Source organism: Uloborus diversus, chromosome 1 (genome assembly GCF_026930045.1).
Source record: "Uloborus diversus isolate 005 chromosome 1, Udiv.v.3.1, whole genome shotgun sequence".
Classification (NCBI taxonomy): domain Eukaryota; kingdom Metazoa; phylum Arthropoda; class Arachnida; order Araneae; family Uloboridae; genus Uloborus; species Uloborus diversus.
The window spans coordinates 92,178,367-92,196,675 of record NC_072731.1 but is presented as its reverse complement, the minus strand read 5'-3'; the positions used below and the strand labels follow the sequence as shown (position 1 = coordinate 92,196,675).

Here is an 18,309-nt window from a genome sequence, read left to right as displayed (position 1 = left end):
TTTTTTCATCTTACATTGATTTCAATAAAAAGAAGTCAAAGAGGTCTCAACCCTACACAAATTTTACAAAGGGGGTATATAAATCATGATTCAAATCTATGGCAGTTCAGTCATTTTTTTTATATTATTAATTGCAAATGACATACCTTATGAGGAGGGTTCAGCTTGGGTAAGGAGGCAACTTGGTAGGTTACACCAGAATACTTTCCTATGTGACTTTCTACACAATGGCCACCCTAGATCCACGTTTCACTCTGTAATCTGCCTGCATCAGGATAATTCCATTTCAAGGGGGCCTTTCTAGTTCTTATTCAACCTTCTTATCCCTTGTATATGCTAGCCTCTACCATATTTTTCTTGGTAGGACACTTCCTTTTTTCAAATCTTGGGATTTTTATCTCACTCTCCACATGGCTGCCTCGTTTCTTTTCTACTTTTTCCAGCCTCCCCTTCACCTTCTCTTTTTCCTCCTTACTTCTGTTGCCAAACCACCAAAGAAAACCCCTTTCCAAAAATATCACCCCCAGACCAACAAGTGCAGAGTTGAGTTGAAGAGAGTGGGTGGGGAGATGTGTTAGAATTTGATATCAGAAAATCCCACAGTTGTATTGCAAAAATATAATTGAGGAACAATTTCCTACAGCACAAAATAATTAAAGACTTAGAAGAGGTCAAATAATACTCTAATTTCTAAATTTTTAAATGATTCAGCGCTATAGCTAACTGTAACTGTCAATTCACTGTTTACATATAGTAGCTACCTTAGACATACCAACATATTTTCCCCCACCAAAAGAAAAAAAATCACATTTTTTTTAAACAGATGTGCCAGTCTTTCATTGTGCAAAAATTTTAAAAGCCAGTAAAGAAAATTAGTACTAAATGTGACACAGAATCTTTTCCCCATTGAATACACAATCCCAAAAAAACAAACAAAAAACAGATAACCAAATTTAACCGCGGAAGGTTCAAACACAATGTAAGCACATACCCAGGATTCCAAGCAAGCTAAACACCAGCCCAACATGGAACACCAAGCATGTATTCACACTGCGGTTAACACCACAAAGTGTAAATCGGGGCCCCATGATAAACACCTGTCGCGGAACATAATTAAACACGTTACATCAAAATGGAATACGTTTGCGAGAAAAATTAACCTGCTATGAAAAATGAAAAACACAAGAAGGATGGCACAAATGTGGCATTGATTTGAAATAGTATGACCAGTGGCAAAAGTGACCAATAAACATTTTAAATATTAAGTAATAACCTCATATGACAATTATGTACAGAATGGTCGCATATTTCTGTTTTGTGAACACAACAATTAGTAAGATGCACTTCTATTACTCTGAGCTTTGTTGAAGTACACAAAAATATCTTCAGCCAGAACCAATTTCCAAAATTACCAAACAAGCAAATATACATACAAATACACAATATCATAAGGATAAACACTAAGGGTTTATATAGTAAGTAAGATGAATAATACATATAGATTACCAAATAGAATACAACATAATTCTTGATTACACAGAGAAACTATACAATTTAGACAGATCAAGAGTGTGCAACGAATCCTTGATTGTTTCGCTGCCTCAAATTGTATCGCATGTTACGTACTTGTGACATGTCATTGTCATAAGAGGTAGATACCTCTACATTTGCTCCTACATTTAAGTCATCGTCTATTTGACTTTCACCAGTTTCATAGTTTGTAACAGTCTGCAATGAACGTAGAGCACAGTTATCATTTGACCAAATTGGGTGAAAAAGATCCACAGAAGGTTCAGGTTGTACAGTATGCTCGGACACTATAGTTGATTTGTCAGACTCGACAGGACTCTTCCTTTCAAACAGATTTTGATTAGCATCTACAACTAAAGGTGCTGTCGTGTCATAACTGTTACGACTTGCATATGGAATGAGTCGATTCATGTGAACAGTTTGCACTTTCCTTAAATTGTCAAGTAGGGGCAATTTCAAATAAAACGGGAGACTTTTGAGAAATTACCCGATAAGGACCTACATTTTGTTTTACCAATTTTTTCAAAAGACCCACCGGAATTACCTCAGAGTGAAGATACACTAAATTGCCTAATGCTATATTCTTAAAGGACCGCTTTGCATTTGATATCTCCTCCTGCCTTTTAGCAGCATTTTCCAAATTTTCTTTAATATTACCATACACAGAATACAATCTATTACTTAGAACCTGCGAGTACGTCTGAACATCAGAATAAGACCTAATCGGTGAATTTAACAACAGATCCGATGGAGTTCTCAGATCCCGACCATAGGTTACAAATGCCAGACTATCTGAAAGTGCACTGTGTCTACTTGTTCTGTGAGAAAAAAGTGCAAGTGGAAGACGCTGACACCAGTCCGCCTGATTTTTCTCCACTAAATGAGAAAGGTTATTAATTAACGTTGCATTTAGCTTTTCAACCACCCCATTTCCCTGCAGGTTGTAACTAACAGTCTGTCTCTTTTGAATTCCCAACACTTTACACACTTCTAGCATTGCTTCAGAAATAAAATTCTGTCCCCTATCCGTATAAAGCACATCCATTATCCCATAACGTGATATGAAATCAATAAGAACCTTAGCCACAGTGCTACTCTTTATGTCAGGTACAGGGTAAGCCTCTGGCCAACGCGTAAAATAGTCAGTTAACACTAAAATCCACTTATTACCCTGGCTAGAAGTCACTAGGGGACCAACCGCATCTATTGAGACCTTCTGAAACGGACGATTTGGCACAGGAATATGCTGCAGGGGAACCTTTTAGTTCCGCTTAAATCCCCGCCGACAAATGCAAGAATGGCATGATGCCACATAGCTCTTGACTTCATTGAAGTAGCCTGGCCAATAAAAAGACTGTCTAATCCGGCCTAAGGTTCTAGATAACCCCGGATGAGCTAAACATTTGCTGTCATGACATAAAAATAAAATTTCATATCTTAAGGATGCAGGTACAACGAACTTGGGTTTTCTATTGTAGTACGTATCATACCTAGCACCTTTGGGAAGACACATTGAAATATTGTCGTTGTTCTTGAAAAATTGAAATTTAGGGTGCAAATCACTTGTGTCTTCCTTATTTTCTAGTTTCCCCAAAATGTTCTTGCAATACTCATCGCATTCTTGACGCTTACGAATTTTGTCATTATCGATAGAACCAAAATCTGTTTCTCAGATAGCATTTACGACCGGAATAATTTCATCAGGATTACTATTGACAACCTCTCTTGATAAATGGTCTGCAAATTGATTCAACCTCCCCGGTTTATGAATTATGGTATATGAATGTTCCTGCAGAGAAAGTACCCAACGTGCTATTCTGGAAGAGGAATCCTTTAAACTAAATACATACGACAAGGATTTTTGATCACAATAAATAGTAAATGACCTTCCCACTAAGTAGTGTTTAAAGTGATGGACACCAAAGATTACCCCCAAGACTTCTTTTTCGTAAACAGAATAGTTAATTTCTGCCTGGGCTAACTTACGTGAGGCACATGCAATGGGATGCTGAAATCCCGAATCATCTTCCTGCAAAAGTACGCAACCAAGAGCATAAGCACTAGCATCAGTTGCAATTGAAAAGGGTTTCTCAAAATTGGGCAGTTTTAAACAAGTTGCAGATATCAAGGCTTGTTTCAAAGTACGGTAGGACTCCTCAGCTTCACTTGACCAGTGGAATTTAACATCACTTTTAGTCAGCTTAGTCAATGGTGGGGCTATTTCAGCAAAATTCTTAATAAATTTTCTGTAAAAACCCGTTAAACCCAAAAATGCTCTCCCGTGCATCTTGGTGGTGGGTGTTCGAAAATCAAGTACCGCTTGCACATTTTTCCTGTCAGGTAAAACTTTTCCCTCTTTAATTTTGTGCCCCAAAAAGGATATTTCCGATTTTGCAATAGAGCACTTCTGTGACTTTAATTTAAGGTTATGGGTTTGCAGTCTGCGGAAAACCATCTCAAGCCTTTCTACATGTTCAGTAAAGGTTTTTGAACCAATTACTATGTCATCAATGTACACAGCAATAGAAAAAGGGGAAAGGCCTGCCAAAATAATGGACATCAGGCGCTGAAAGCTCGAACTTGCATTCCTTAAACCAAAGGGAAGTCGGCAGAAATGAAAGCTGCCCATGTTTTGTACCACAATCCCTGCCTTATGAGCATCATCCTCATGAAGTTTCATTTGAAAAAACCCAGAAGTGAGATCAAGTGTTGAAAAAAAATTTGCCCCTCCTAACATATCTAACATTTCACTCACATTTGGTAAGGGAAAATTTTCAGGCAAAGTTTTCTCGTTTAGTTTTCTTAAGTCTACCACAAGTCGATATGATGAATCTGGCTTTTTCACCAGTAATACAGGCGCGGCATAAGGGGTCGTCGAGGGCTCAATAACACCCGCCTCTAATAATTCATTGACCTGACGAGCCATTTCAGTTTGTAAATGGTGCGGAACACGATATGGCTTTTGCCTGATGGGAATGTCGTCAGTGAGTCTAATTCTATGTTTGATTAAGTCACAACAACCCAGCTCTGAAACATTTTTCGCAAATATATCGGTGTACTTCCCCAAAAGGTTATTTATCTCTTGTTGTTGGGATTTAAGGAAAGATGAGATAGATCAATACTGCCTCCCCAAGCCGTAAAATCAGGCTCTAAACTATCATCATTTTCAAGTATATGATTAATAACCGACTCATTTATATCAGGTATTACCTTCACCAATTTTAAATTTTTATTTAAGACCACCATTTCATCTGAGAAATTTATAACTTGCACTAAACATATGTTGTCGGGGGTTATGACTGACACGGAATTAGCGACCAAGATATTTTTATTAACAAAATTATCATTTGGCTCTATAAATATTTCTTTTTTGTTGTTGTAATTATTCGGACTTGAGATTCTAACCGAAAACACCTTTTCTGAGTTAGGTGGTATTTCAACCTTATTAAACAATATGTCAAAAATATCAGTATTCTATTGATGAGAATTAGAATTTACTAGGTCATGTAACCGAGGGCTTCTATTTTCATCTGACCAGGAAATTTCAGTATCCCCGTCCGTCATCACCCTTCTTTCAAAATCCAGTATGAAATGGAATTTTGTTAGAAAATCAATGCCTAGCCACACATTGAACGAACGGAACAATTTATTTTCTAAGACATACACTTCTATTTCAAAAGATTTCTTTTGTAAGTACATCTTTAAACTGGTCTTTCCACAAACCTTAATATTCATACCCCCAATTGCAGTCAAATTATTTGTACCAATTCTCTGAATTTCTAATTTTAAAGCAGAACATGCTTCCATATCAAGTAGACTTCTGCTTGCCCCATTATCCAACAAAATTCTGGTACTATACTTATTTATTTAACTCAATTATTGGCAATGAAAAACTTATTTCGTCGAAAAGACCGAAGACATATGGGGTGTCTTCCAAAACTGGCTGTCTTCCACCACTTTGCCCCTTTACATGTTTAAATTTGGTTTATTTCTTTCTAGTTCCCTATCCATTTCCTGATCCATCCTGAAGTTATGCTGTTGATTACAATAACGAGCAATGTGCCCCTCCTGGTTACATCGGTAACAAACTATGGGCCTTCGTTGACCTTCATGTTTACTATAGAATCTACTAGACCGGGATCTTAAGGGGGTTGAGCATGCACGGAAAGGCTGACGCAATATTATTTCTGATTATTGTTACAGGCACGATAGTGATTATGAAACCACATGTCGTCGCCCCTCTGGGTGGTCGACAACCCCGGGGGAGGGGGGAAAGCAGTGGGGGAGCCGTTTTCTAAAACACTCATAACTCGCGAACTATTTGAGATAAAACACTGAAAAAAGTGGCAATCGACGCAACAAAACAAGGGCTTCATAAAAGCTAAATATAATTATGGACCTATCTTTGTTGGTTTCTGAGTAAAATTCCATTTTTCGCAAACAAGGAAAATTTTTGAATAAAATGCTCAAAACAAACTTTTTTTGACCAAAATAAATTCCAAATCAAAATTGTTTGATTTTTTTTTTCAAATAATGTCTAAAATATCATTATTCAGTTTGTTAAAATCATTTAAGTACTGTTAACGCGTTGAAAAACAAAATGACAGTAGCAAGCTCGAACACGATTTGCATTATAGTTCAAGATCTGAAGGGGTATTTTGAGCATGCATGGAAGACCTGACGCAAAATTATTTCTGATTAATGTCACAGGCACTATAGTGAATATGAAACCACATGTCTTCGTCCCCCTGGATGGTCGACAACTCCGGGGGAGGGGGGGAAAGCAGTGGGGGGGGGGAGCTGTTTGCTAAAACACTCATAACTCTCGAACTATTTGAAATAAAACACTGAAAAAAGTGGCAAAAGATGCAACAGAACAAGGGCTTGAAAAACCTAAATATGTTTATGGTCTTATCTTTGTTGGTTTTTAATTAAAATTCCTTTTTAGCAGACATGCAAAAATTTTGAATAAAATATGAAAAGCTTTTTTTTTTAAAGATAAGTTCTTTTTTAAAATTTTTTAACCGTTTAGGAAATCAATAAAACCTGAATTTCATTATTCAGTTTGTTTAAAATTACTTAATTATTATCAAAGCGTTGAAAAGTGAAATAAAAGCAAGCTCAAACAGCATTTGAGGTAATTCACAAAAAAAAAAAAAAAAGTTTACGGAATGTACCTTGAAGACTCGACATAAACCAAAGAAAATTTTGTGGCTCTCCTGTTGTGGCGGTTTATTTCGTAATATTATCAAAACAATGTCTCAGTTAAGTAATTACTTAATTATTTACCCTTTAACGCATTATAGCTGCTTAGTGTGGGTCACAATGGCACTTTTTAAAAAATTAAAGCATGCAAGTTTGCAAGTACGAAGTAATTACGGAAAGGATAAACTATCAGGATAACCCTTTTTGCAGATTTTACACTTGAGTTATGAAACATAGTGAGCTGCTATTGCCACATAAGCAGCATCAAAATTTCAGTGGAACGTTAAAGAAATTGTGAATAGTCTCGTATTCAGAGAAGTCCTGCAATGGCAATGTTTTCAATAGCGACTGCAAAACTGCAAAAGAAAACCAAAGAAACATTTAACCTGGGAAATGTTAGCTCAAAAGTGATGTTAGTACATCTAAAAATCATTCCCATACAATAAGCCCAATGCTAGGTTAGGTTCATCAGAATGGTTCACTGAAGCAAAGCGCGAGGTCCGATTTCGTGAATGTAATTGAAAATGATACTTCTTGCAGCAAAACTCTAGAAGAAGCACCCTATTTTAAGAACAAAGTTCAAGTTATCGATGGAATGAATGACTCTGGTCCATAATGTCCCAAACACTACTTTCAAATGTAACAAAGATTTTGCAGGTCTCCAAATAAAAAAATATTAAAATTTTCTCTCCAATAGTCAAAGTACACGAGTGGACCTTAAACACGATCGGTACATCTCACTGTCGTTTTCATAACTTGAAAATCAGAAGCTCCGGAAAGTACATTACAATAATTTCTTGTCATTTCCATCAGAAATAAATATAATATCAGCTCTTTACCATGCTCCTGCAATTCTTTCCAACATGTGCTAAGAAGTATTGCTCAACTGTACTATTGAATCAATTCCCCTGTACCTTAGCAGTGCCTTTAGATGTAACCAAGTTTGGGTTTCACTTGAATGAAAATAAAACAATAAAGCCCCACACCTTATGATGCAGCCAGTGTTACCACAGAGTCTAATTCCACCCTGCGCAGGCAAGAACTGTAAATAATCTTGTAATTGTTTTATTAATAATTCATCTTGCTGTAAATACTGTGCTTTTAAGACTAAAGCAAAAACCCATAAACTACAAAATACTCGGAAGAGAACGATTCAATAGAACAATTACAAGTCAACAAAAAAGAGTATGATGCAGCTTTCAGAATTTCTGATATATTAATGCTTTATGTATGCATATTGATATTCTACAATTATTTTTTAATACGCATTATTTTACTAATTTTATTCAATTAGTTTTTTTAGAGCTCTAGTGTATAATTTTATATTTATATTCGTTTTCATAAAAGCTCAAGTTTCTCATTTTTTATATTTATTTAGTACATATTATTTCTTGTATCATTGTTCTTTGTTGAGTAAATTATAAAAAGCAATATCCGCAAAACAATACCCGCAATATTCTTTTGCGCAAATTAAAAACACAAATTAATAGAAATAAATTAAAATTATATTTGAATTGAAACTACTCTGGGCCTGGTTCCCTAGTTCCTCTCAAATTTAAAGCAGTATATAACAAAATTAAAGCCATAGTTAAATACTTTGCAATTAGAATAAATTTGTAAACTGAAGAATAAATAGTTCGTCATAAGGATAATAAGGCTATTTTTTTCTCCTTAGCATACTGCCGTTTTATTCAATGTGCTAACTTAGGCAAGTGCTTGCATTTTCTATTTCGCTTTTTAACGCTCACGTTGGTAATAATTAAGTAGTTTTAAACAAACTGAATAATGAAATTTCAGGTTTTATTGATTCCCTAAACGGATAAATAATTTAAAAAAAGAACTTATCTTTGGAAAAAAAAACTTTTCGTATTTTATTCAAAATTTTTGCATGGCTGCTAAAAAAAGGAATTTTAATTAAAAACCAACAAAGTTAAGACCATATACATATTTAGGTTTTTCAAGCCCTTGTTCTGTTGCATCTTTTGCCACTTTTTTCAGTGTTTTATTTCATATAGTTCGAGAGTTATGAGTGTTTTAGCAAACAGCTCCCCCCACTGCTTTCCCCCCTCCCCCGGGGTTGTCGACCATCCAGGGGGACGAAGACATGTGGTTTCATATTCACTATAGTGCCTGTGACATTAATCAGAAATAATTTTGCGTCAGGTCTTCCATGCATGCTCAAAATACCCCTTCAGATCTTGAACTATAATGCAAATCGTGTTCGAGCTTGCTACTGTCATTTTGTTTTTCAACGCGTTAACAGTACTTAAATGATTTTAACAAACTGAATAATGATATTTTGGACATTATTTGAAAAAAAAAAAAATCAAACAATTTTGATTTGGAATTTATTTTGGTCAAAAAAAGTTTGTTTTGCGCATTTTATTCAAAAATTTTCCTTGTTTGCGAAAAATGGAATTTTACTCAGAAACCAACAAAGATAGGTCCATAATTATATTTAGCTTTTATGAAGACCTTGTTTTGTTGCGTCGATTGCCACTTTTTTCAGTGTTTTATCTCAAATAGTTCGCGAGTTATGAGTGTTTTAGAAAACGGCTCCCCCACTGCTTTCCCCCTCCCCCGGGGTTGTCGACCACCCAGGGGGGCGAAGACATGTGGTTTCATAATCACCATCGTGCCTGTAACAATAATCAGAAATAATATTGCGTCAGCCTTTCCATGCATGCTCAACTTCCTTCAGATCCTGGACTATACGGTTATCCCCTCGATGTGTTGGGCGAAAACTCTGGTGTTGTCCAGCACATTGGTTACCCACAGAAAATTCTTGAAACTGCTTCTGCAGTGCTTCAACTTGCTTACCAAGATTTTCAACAATTTGAGCATACTTAGATGTGTGCTTGACAAGTGTATGTGTAAGCCCAACCTCTGCTCCCTGAACCACATTAATGTGAGAGTTTTGCAACTTTACAGATTTCTCGATCAGCAAGGCCTGTTCTTTGGCCTGTGTGAAATCTTTTGGGTTATGTTCTATTAATAAATAGGTATAACCCAGGTTCGAATCCTGGTCACGGCACCATTTTGTTCTAATTCTAAGCAATATATATTACAAATTTACAAAAATAAACTTTGTGTGTGTTTCCATTATTAAAAAAATAACAGGTTCATCAAGGTGAAGGAATCCATCAAACTATTTATTTTTTCATCTTTCATTGATTTCAATAAAAAGAAGTCAAAGAGGTCTCAACCCTACACAAATTTTACAAAGGGGGTATATGAATCATGATTCAAATCTATGGTGGTTCAGTCATTTTTTTTTTTTTTTTTTTGATATTATTAATTGCAAATGACATACCTTATGAGGAGGGTTCAGCTTGGGTAAGTATTTTATAATTCAATAAAAAATCTAATTATAAATTCAATTTAAGCAAACATTGTTTATAAAAATGTATTTTCTGAAAATATTTTCCTATTAAGAAAAGCTGTAGGGTGGTCCAGCACAATTTCCGATCACTACATTTTAGAGAAAAGTAGTGATCTGCTAATATTCATTTAAAAATATAAAATTTCAATGTAGTATGATCAATTGCTTCGAATCCTGCAACATTTTCCTTCATTACGAACACGTTTACTAAGTAGGGATTTGCTATTTGGTAAAAAAAAAAAAAAAACTAAGCGTATATTTAAACTGTATACTAAAAAATTGTTGTTTCAATAATTGGCTGTAAAATATGCATAAAATTACAAAGATCCCCCTCCCACTGTCAAAATTTAGTTACTTGCGTTACTTTTTTTAAAATTAACTTAAAAATAGTGTTAGCTTTTGATCAGTGTTTCCGATTCTGTTGTAAATTTTAAAACTAACTACAGATATATTTATCAAACGTTGTCCCTGTATCAATTATTGATCATACGAGTCACTGCTGATCATGTATAGTCCTTGTTGTAAAAATAGTCGGAAAAAGATAACGAATGCATAAATTTAGTTTTAAGGTTACAGATGATACTTATTAGTTGCAAAAAATATAACAACCCTTAAAAAGAATAGAGAAAAATACAAAAAGTTTGTGACTAGAAATTTAAGATGTTTCAAGGTTTTAAACAGTCGCTTTTTCTGGAAAAAATCTTGTTTGCTGCTAAATCAAGTTTTGTGAGATATTTTATTTCATCTAATGTATTATTTATAATGCTTGTATAACCTTTTTAAAACAACACTATCTGAAAAAAGAAATAAAATAAAATCATTCATTTGGAGATAATCAAGAAATGCTCCGATCCAGGGGTAATTCCTGTTTTATAAAAATTACACTATGTTAAACTATATTTCATTTTTTAAGGAACAAATCAATGCACACTGTGGAGAAGGGTGGAAAAAAAAAAATTCAGGCTCGAGTCGCTATAGTGCAGAAAAAACGCTATTGGTAAAAACTTAAAAAGAAAACAGTGAAAATGACAAATTTCACCGCTTCTTCGTTTTTTTTTTTTACTTTTGCATCAACGTCTTTTCGTCTTTTGTAATGTTGTAGAGCGAAAAAGTTACGATTGGTAAAGAATTAAAAGAAAAAAAAAAGGAAAAATATAAAAATGAAATCGGATTATATGCTTCTCTCCCACAAAATTCTCCCCCAAAAATGGAAAATTTCATCGTTTTTCGTGGTTATTGTTTTTTTACTCATTGTTTTTTTTACTGCTATATGGATGCTTTACTCGCCAAATCGGTTAACTCCATAAAACAAAAAGTCGAGAAAAGTGATGAAGAAGATAGTGCTATCTATAGGAGTGAATGGGCCCTCGTGTTACATTTTCTGCCATCGCAGGATCAGAATTGTACTGAACCAAAACTTTAATATAAATTCACATGCTAAGCATTGATTAAGCACTATTAAAGCAGAAATAAGGATTTTTTCAAAAAGTAGAGTTAATCGATTTGGCAACTGAGACATCCATATGATAAAATAGTCTCAATGGGTACTAATACAAGAAACTTTTAATTTCTCTGTTTACAGATTACCCGAAAATTTTCGAAATCTAATAAAATTAAGTATACATGCAGCTCTTTAAGTTATTTCGTAAACTTTGAAATACATTTATGTTAAATACTAAGGGGCCGTACTTATGTTAATATTGATAAATTCTTGAGAATACTTTATTTGAGGAACAATTGATGATATGCAACTTGCTTTATGATGATAAGATTGCGAACTTTAACAATAAAAACCATGATTTTTTAAAAGAAAATCAACCGACCTTATATAATACATAATGCACATGTACACACTTTATTACCTTATTACGTACTTGATAGTAATATGAAAACAAGTTAGTGCAGACAAAACCAATCAATTCATTTTAACGACGAGGTAAAATTTTACATGTCACAAACTAGAAACTTTCTTTTACACAAACTAAAAACTTTCGTTTTCTTTCCCTCTTAATCTTCTTCTCAAACATTTTTCGAGCAAGATGATGAAATGAAAAGTGGGATTATGAAGAGTAGAAAAAGAGGTAGTTTTGCAAATCCAAATGAGAAAGACATGACGAAAATGGATGGGTGGGGAAGGGAGGGGGGGGGGGAGAAAACAATGAAATTGTTACGTTGACAGTTTTGCCTTAAATCTCTATTCAATAAAAATAATCGAAAAGAAGTATCCTACGAATTCATTTCCTTTATTGATCCTTTATTTATTTACTTTTTATGTATTTAATTTTTTCACCGAATTTTATCATGTAACGCAGTCAAAACAAGTGAAAATACGTTGATCAAACATTGAACATATTTTATAAAATTAGGTTACATAATTTGTACTGACCTTGTACCATACTAAAAAAATATTTTATTGTCTTAATCATTTTGCTTTTTAGAAATTATTTGCTAACGATTTTGACATTTTTCCGATCTTTTCGCTTGTTTAAATGTAATTTGAATATTTAAAACTTTATCAGGAATTGTATCTCTAAATCTCTTAATGTACGAAAATATTAGTATTCTATAAAAAATAGAGAAATAAATAATGCCTATTTATTTTTGTGTAATCATAAAGTTCTTTTTGTAAATTTTAATGGTTTTTTTAAATGCTTTGAAGGTCATTTGCTATGGGCGTATTTTTAATTATCGAAATTCGGGGCCGAGTAAAAACTTATTTTACCTTAATTTTTTTTTCTATCAGTATTTGTTTCTCTGCTGAAGAACAAACAATGCATTCAAATCTTAAACATTATCCAACCTATTTCGCTCTTCGCTGATATCGTAATCTCATTGTTTGACAACGTAAAAATATTGATACTAGCAGGCTGTAAATATCCTTTATTCTCGATCTTAATAAGAGCCGTCCCTGACTCTCAAATACAGCCATCTAGTATATGAAATTATGGAGTACAAAATACAGTGGATTATACAGGGTGATCCGTTTTAACCTGCAGGACCTTTATTTTCGCAACCGTTAGTCCTAGATGTATACTTCCAATTGCAAAAATTTCCAAAATCGGATGCAGAATGAAGATATTGGATGTTTAAATTAAAAATAAAAATAAGTCAAAAGATACAAATTTATGTTTTTATACGAGCTCCAAGTCCCTTAATTTATATTTAGAAAATAACTAGTGTTAAGTGTTATGTGTTCTGGTTCGCGAGGTTCATCTTAACTTGAGGTCGGCCGTTAGGGTTGGGGTACTTTAAATTTTAAATCCTTAAGTATACAATAGCCAATGAATAAGTAACCAATGTTTTGGAAATGTTTGACATGCAGAGAAAGGATTTATTTTGCCGAGCCCGTACTGGATCCGGTAAATTAACTGCTTTCCTGTTAAGACTGACATTTTAGGAGAATGAAGAAACGAAAAAGTCAGCAACAATGAACGCTAATTACTGGAAACTAGGGTTAATCCACGGGAGTTAGGGTTAAAATTTCGACTATCAAAATATCACCAAACAAACAATATCTTCGTTTAAGTGCAGAAGCAATTTTCACCTGTCATACCATGACGGGCAATTTTCTATTTTAATATTAGTTCTTGTTCTAGTAAAACTAGTATTTTTTCAAAAAAAAAAAAATCAGAGTTATTTCATTGTAAATTAAAAGAAGTATACTAAGCTAAAACGCACTAAATCAGGAAAAGATGATCAATGAAAAATGTCTTATAAATTAATATTTTAGTAAATTGATTTACAAGAAAATTAGCATTTAAAAACAAAACATTGTTCAATTAATTACATTTAAAATATAAATTTATTATTAAATTATTTTAAATAACATTTATTATAGTGGAGGAAGGTAGTAAAATGGAACAAAGTGCATTATTTCACATATCTATAAAATGGTTGATTTTTTTGAAAGTTATTACTTTTTTTTATATAACTTTGTAGTTTTGTGCATTTAATCCGAACTCAATAGAAAAATTAGCTGATGAGTTTGTAAAATGATTTTCATTATTTTTTCATTTTTATCGAAGACATAAGACAGTCATTGACAGCATGTTTCCAATTCCAGGATATGAAACATTACGCGAAAATAAATAAATAAAATAGCTCTGTGCGAAACTTTACTAAAAAAAAGGGGTAAAAAGAAGCAACTATGAATTATAGCAGGGAGCATGTGGATGGTTTAAATCCAAGTTTGAAGTAATTCTACTGCCTCCTAAATCTTTCAAGAAAAGAACAGTTATTAAGCAGAAATAAATGATTTTCTTCAAAACGATGGAGAGAAATCAATAACTATTTTAAAACTTGCGACTTACAGTTTCTTTTAAACTGTTTCAAGAAGAAATTTAACTATATCTGTTATCGACTCTTTTCTTCTCGAACGTACGGTTTAGTATTGAGGAAAAAATAACAACGTGGCGTAATACATGTCTGGTTGATTAATCTGTGGATTTCATTAAAGAAGGATGCGATGGAATTTTTGAAAAGCTATCGATATCAAATATCGGTTTAATCGCATGAGTTTCATTTTCTTTTCTTAATTTCACTCTAACGTATTTTCTTCTGTAAGATGGAAAACATGCGAACAGAAACATACTTCAGACTAAAAAGAAATGAGCAATAGCTTTGTATTTAACTTCTCCAACTGTTTTTAAAAACACAACTCAAACGAATTTCTGTGACAGAAAAGTAATTGTTTTTTCATTTATCCAAGACAGGAAAAAAAATAAGAACAAAATTGAAATAACATGAGTCATGATGTTCTATTGACATCATGCAAATTGATATTTCTGAAGGAACACAGAAGTAAAAGTTAAATTAACTAGTGAATATTTAAAAAAAAAAATTGCAAATTGAAAAATCATCTGTTTGTCGACAATTCAAGTTATTATTAAAAATTTAATGAAAATATGCCCTGAAAATAAAGCACTCTAGCTCCCAAACAAAATAAATATTTCATTGAAAATAAGTAAAATAACAAACAACAAACAAGTGCCTAATCACTTCCCTGAATTTCCTTAAGGTTAAACTTTCAAGCTTCCACCTGGACTTCCTCTCCTCTGGTTCTTCATGTGATTAAAATACAGATACTCTAATGACGTTTAAGCTTTCAACTTGTAATATAGTTTTATTATACTTAATATCACACTATAAAAAAATATTGTAGGCATGAAAAAAACTGGAACATGAGTGAAGAACAATAGCTGAAATGTATTTAATAGTGGAAATAACAGTTACAACTTTATAGGTTTTTATTTAAATACATTCTGAAAAATGGAGTTACAGCGGGGAAAATAGTGAATTTGACAAAAAAGAAATGGTGGAAGTTGAAATATAAATAGAGTTCAAAATAAAATAGCAAATAAAATAAATAAATGCATAAAATTTAATAAAAAATAATTAAGTAACATTTAACAATAATATATAAATTAAATAAAATAATATATAAGTAAGGGCAACCATTTTTTTTTTCAAAATGTTTTCAAGTTTTTAGGATTAAAAGACAGATTTAAGCAGTTGATAACCATGAAGTAGAAGTGTTGTGTGTGTTTGTGTGAGGGAAAAGTAGTAAGTGCGTGTGTGTAGTTTTTCTGTTGAATCCTTGCATATATATTATTGAAAGCATATTTGCTGAATACTTAAGAATATCGGTTATACTACTTAAATTCAAATAATAGAATACTTCCCATTTTTTGAAAAATTTTTTATTCTAACCAAATATAAGTACAAATTAGGTATTTAAATGAACGTGCCACCTTTCTTAGATCTTGATGTTTACATTTCATTTCAAATATACTTAATTAAAAATAATCTCAGACAGAGTAATCCAAAGGTTTATAGTATTGAAGACTTACATTGAGTCAAAAAATTTGAAAATTCAAATTAAAGGGGGGGGGGACCTTTCAAAAGAAACAATATCAATATTAGAATGCGTCATTTTTTGCTGGATTCAATGCTTTTACCCTTTCTCACACGGATTCTTCCACCTGTTTCCATTAATCGTTTCTGACACTGTTTCCATACCCTCTTAAATGTGGCATCGAGCTCAACTTTGTTGGCGGGCAACAGGTCTTGAACCGCTTTCCTTAGATTTGACGGTACCATTGGTAGAGTTACTTGACCAGTTTAATACTGAAATTCCTTTTTCTGTTTAAAATGCATGAGTCATTTTAGAGATGTGAAACGGAATAGAATCTTGCTGAAAGATAAAATGTGTCACCAAATGTGCAACTATTGTGTCTCAGATGAAGTTTCATGCAATATTATTGATAAACAGCGGAAGTCGCGCATTGCTTTATTTTAATTGAAGTGTCCGCCAAATGATAACACCACTTGAGTTTACATCGAAATTAACGATGATTCCCCCATCAAAAGGAGCAAAAGACCCCTTTAGAAACACCCGAACGCAACCAAAAGGGTAGGTACACAACTAGACCCCACTAGGAGTCTACGTACCGAATTTAAACTTTCTAGAACATACCGTTCTCGAGTTATACGACATACATACGCACATCCGCACATACGCATATACGTACATACAGACTTCACGAAAAAAATCCGTTGTAATTAACTCGGGAATCGTCAAAATGGATATTTCGCGTGTCTATACGTTCTTAGGCACTTATCCACGTGTGGTCGAGTCGAAAAAAAAAAAAAAAAAAAGAAAAAACTCAACATTCATTCGGAGATGAGTAAAATGGAAATTAAGGTCGATTTTTGAATGAAAATTTTTTTGCGAATACAATACTTCCTTTTTGTAAAAAGAAGTAAAAAAACACAAAAAAATATACGATAAATAAATCTATATAAAAACTGCTCAACGCTCCCCCCCACCTATCTACTGAACGATGCTCTCTTTTAGGTGTAATACTCTGTATTTACATTAGTTACATTTATAGGACGTTAAAATATGCAAATAATGTTGCGCATGTCTGTTTGTACAATCTTTTGGATAAAAGTTAATCTGATTCTGCTTGGGGATAAAAACTTTTTATCTACATACCTTGTAATTTTACAAGAAAAAACCCTTATTATACAGTTGTTCTATCAGAATTTAATATAAAACTAACTTTATAAACACACAACACTGCAAAATAATGTGTAAGGTTACTTGTGTTAATAGATGTAACGTTACACGAATTCTGAACTATGTAGCATCACTGTTTTAAAAACTCAAATTGTTGGAGGAACCATGCACTATGGTTACAGTAGAATACAATGCGCATTTGTAAAGATCAGAATCGGTGCAGAGCAGATAAACTCCTATTAGCGGAAAGAAAACCGACCTCGGTAGCCGAGCGGCAAAAGCTCGTTTTGCGAGTGTGAGATTCGCGTTGGGGGTTTCGAAGACCAATCAGGTCATTTCCTCTCTTTGTGCAATAAAAATATCTTGTTTGTATATTAAAATAAATAAATATTGTACATTAAAATATTTGGTGTATATTTGCTGTTAAAAAGCATGAACTTGATAAATCGTTCAAGAAAGTCAGATGAAAGCTTACATTTTGTAAGCACACAGAAAATTCTTGTGTAACCTTGAGCAGAAATAAGTGAGATGTTACGCTATAGTTACATTTAAGCCTTGGTTTCCTAGAAGTGAACTCGCCGATCGTCTGCGTCGCTCCTTGCCGAGGGGTGAACTTGATTCTTCTGCGCATGCGCGCTCGAGCTAAATCGACGTCGTGAATGGCCATGCCGGAAACCAATTGACTTTGATTTCAGCGTCATGGCGAGGAGCGACGTCGAAGATCATAGATTCGCTCCTAGAAAACCAGGGCTTTAACATGAAGTAACCTTCCACAAGCGATGAGTAATTTACACCATTTATATCAGTTAAAAGACTCCAGAGCAGTGAAGGCAGCTAAGCTGCCACCGATTTCATGGAGTAAGGTAACACAATTTTTTTCACAGTGAATGAAAGGTGGCTGGAGAGAAGATATATGCATTATTTTCATTTGTAAATTTTAGAAAGATTGACATTTTGTATTTAAAAACGCAATAAAATAATCAGTAAAAAATCTTTTTTTTTTTTTCATTTTCCACAAGGTAAGTTTTTTTATAAGTCAAGCTCTAAAATTTACTCAACTCAACTTTAAGGGAACATTTTTGATTTTGAATGATATATATATATATATATATATATATATATATATATATATATATATATATATATATATATATATATATATATATATATA

General features: G+C 33.2%; 1 protein-coding gene across 1 annotated transcript; it reads right to left on the bottom strand.

Annotated features, from left to right (window-relative positions):
- Positions 1-1,969: 1,969 nt before the first annotated feature.
- Positions 1,970-2,575, bottom strand: LOC129231177 (uncharacterized). Its single transcript, XM_054865457.1, has one exon. The coding sequence runs from the start codon at positions 2,573-2,575 to the stop codon at positions 1,970-1,972; it is 606 nt and encodes a 201-aa protein (XP_054721432.1).
- Between the last annotated feature and the right edge of the window lie 15,734 nt (positions 2,576-18,309).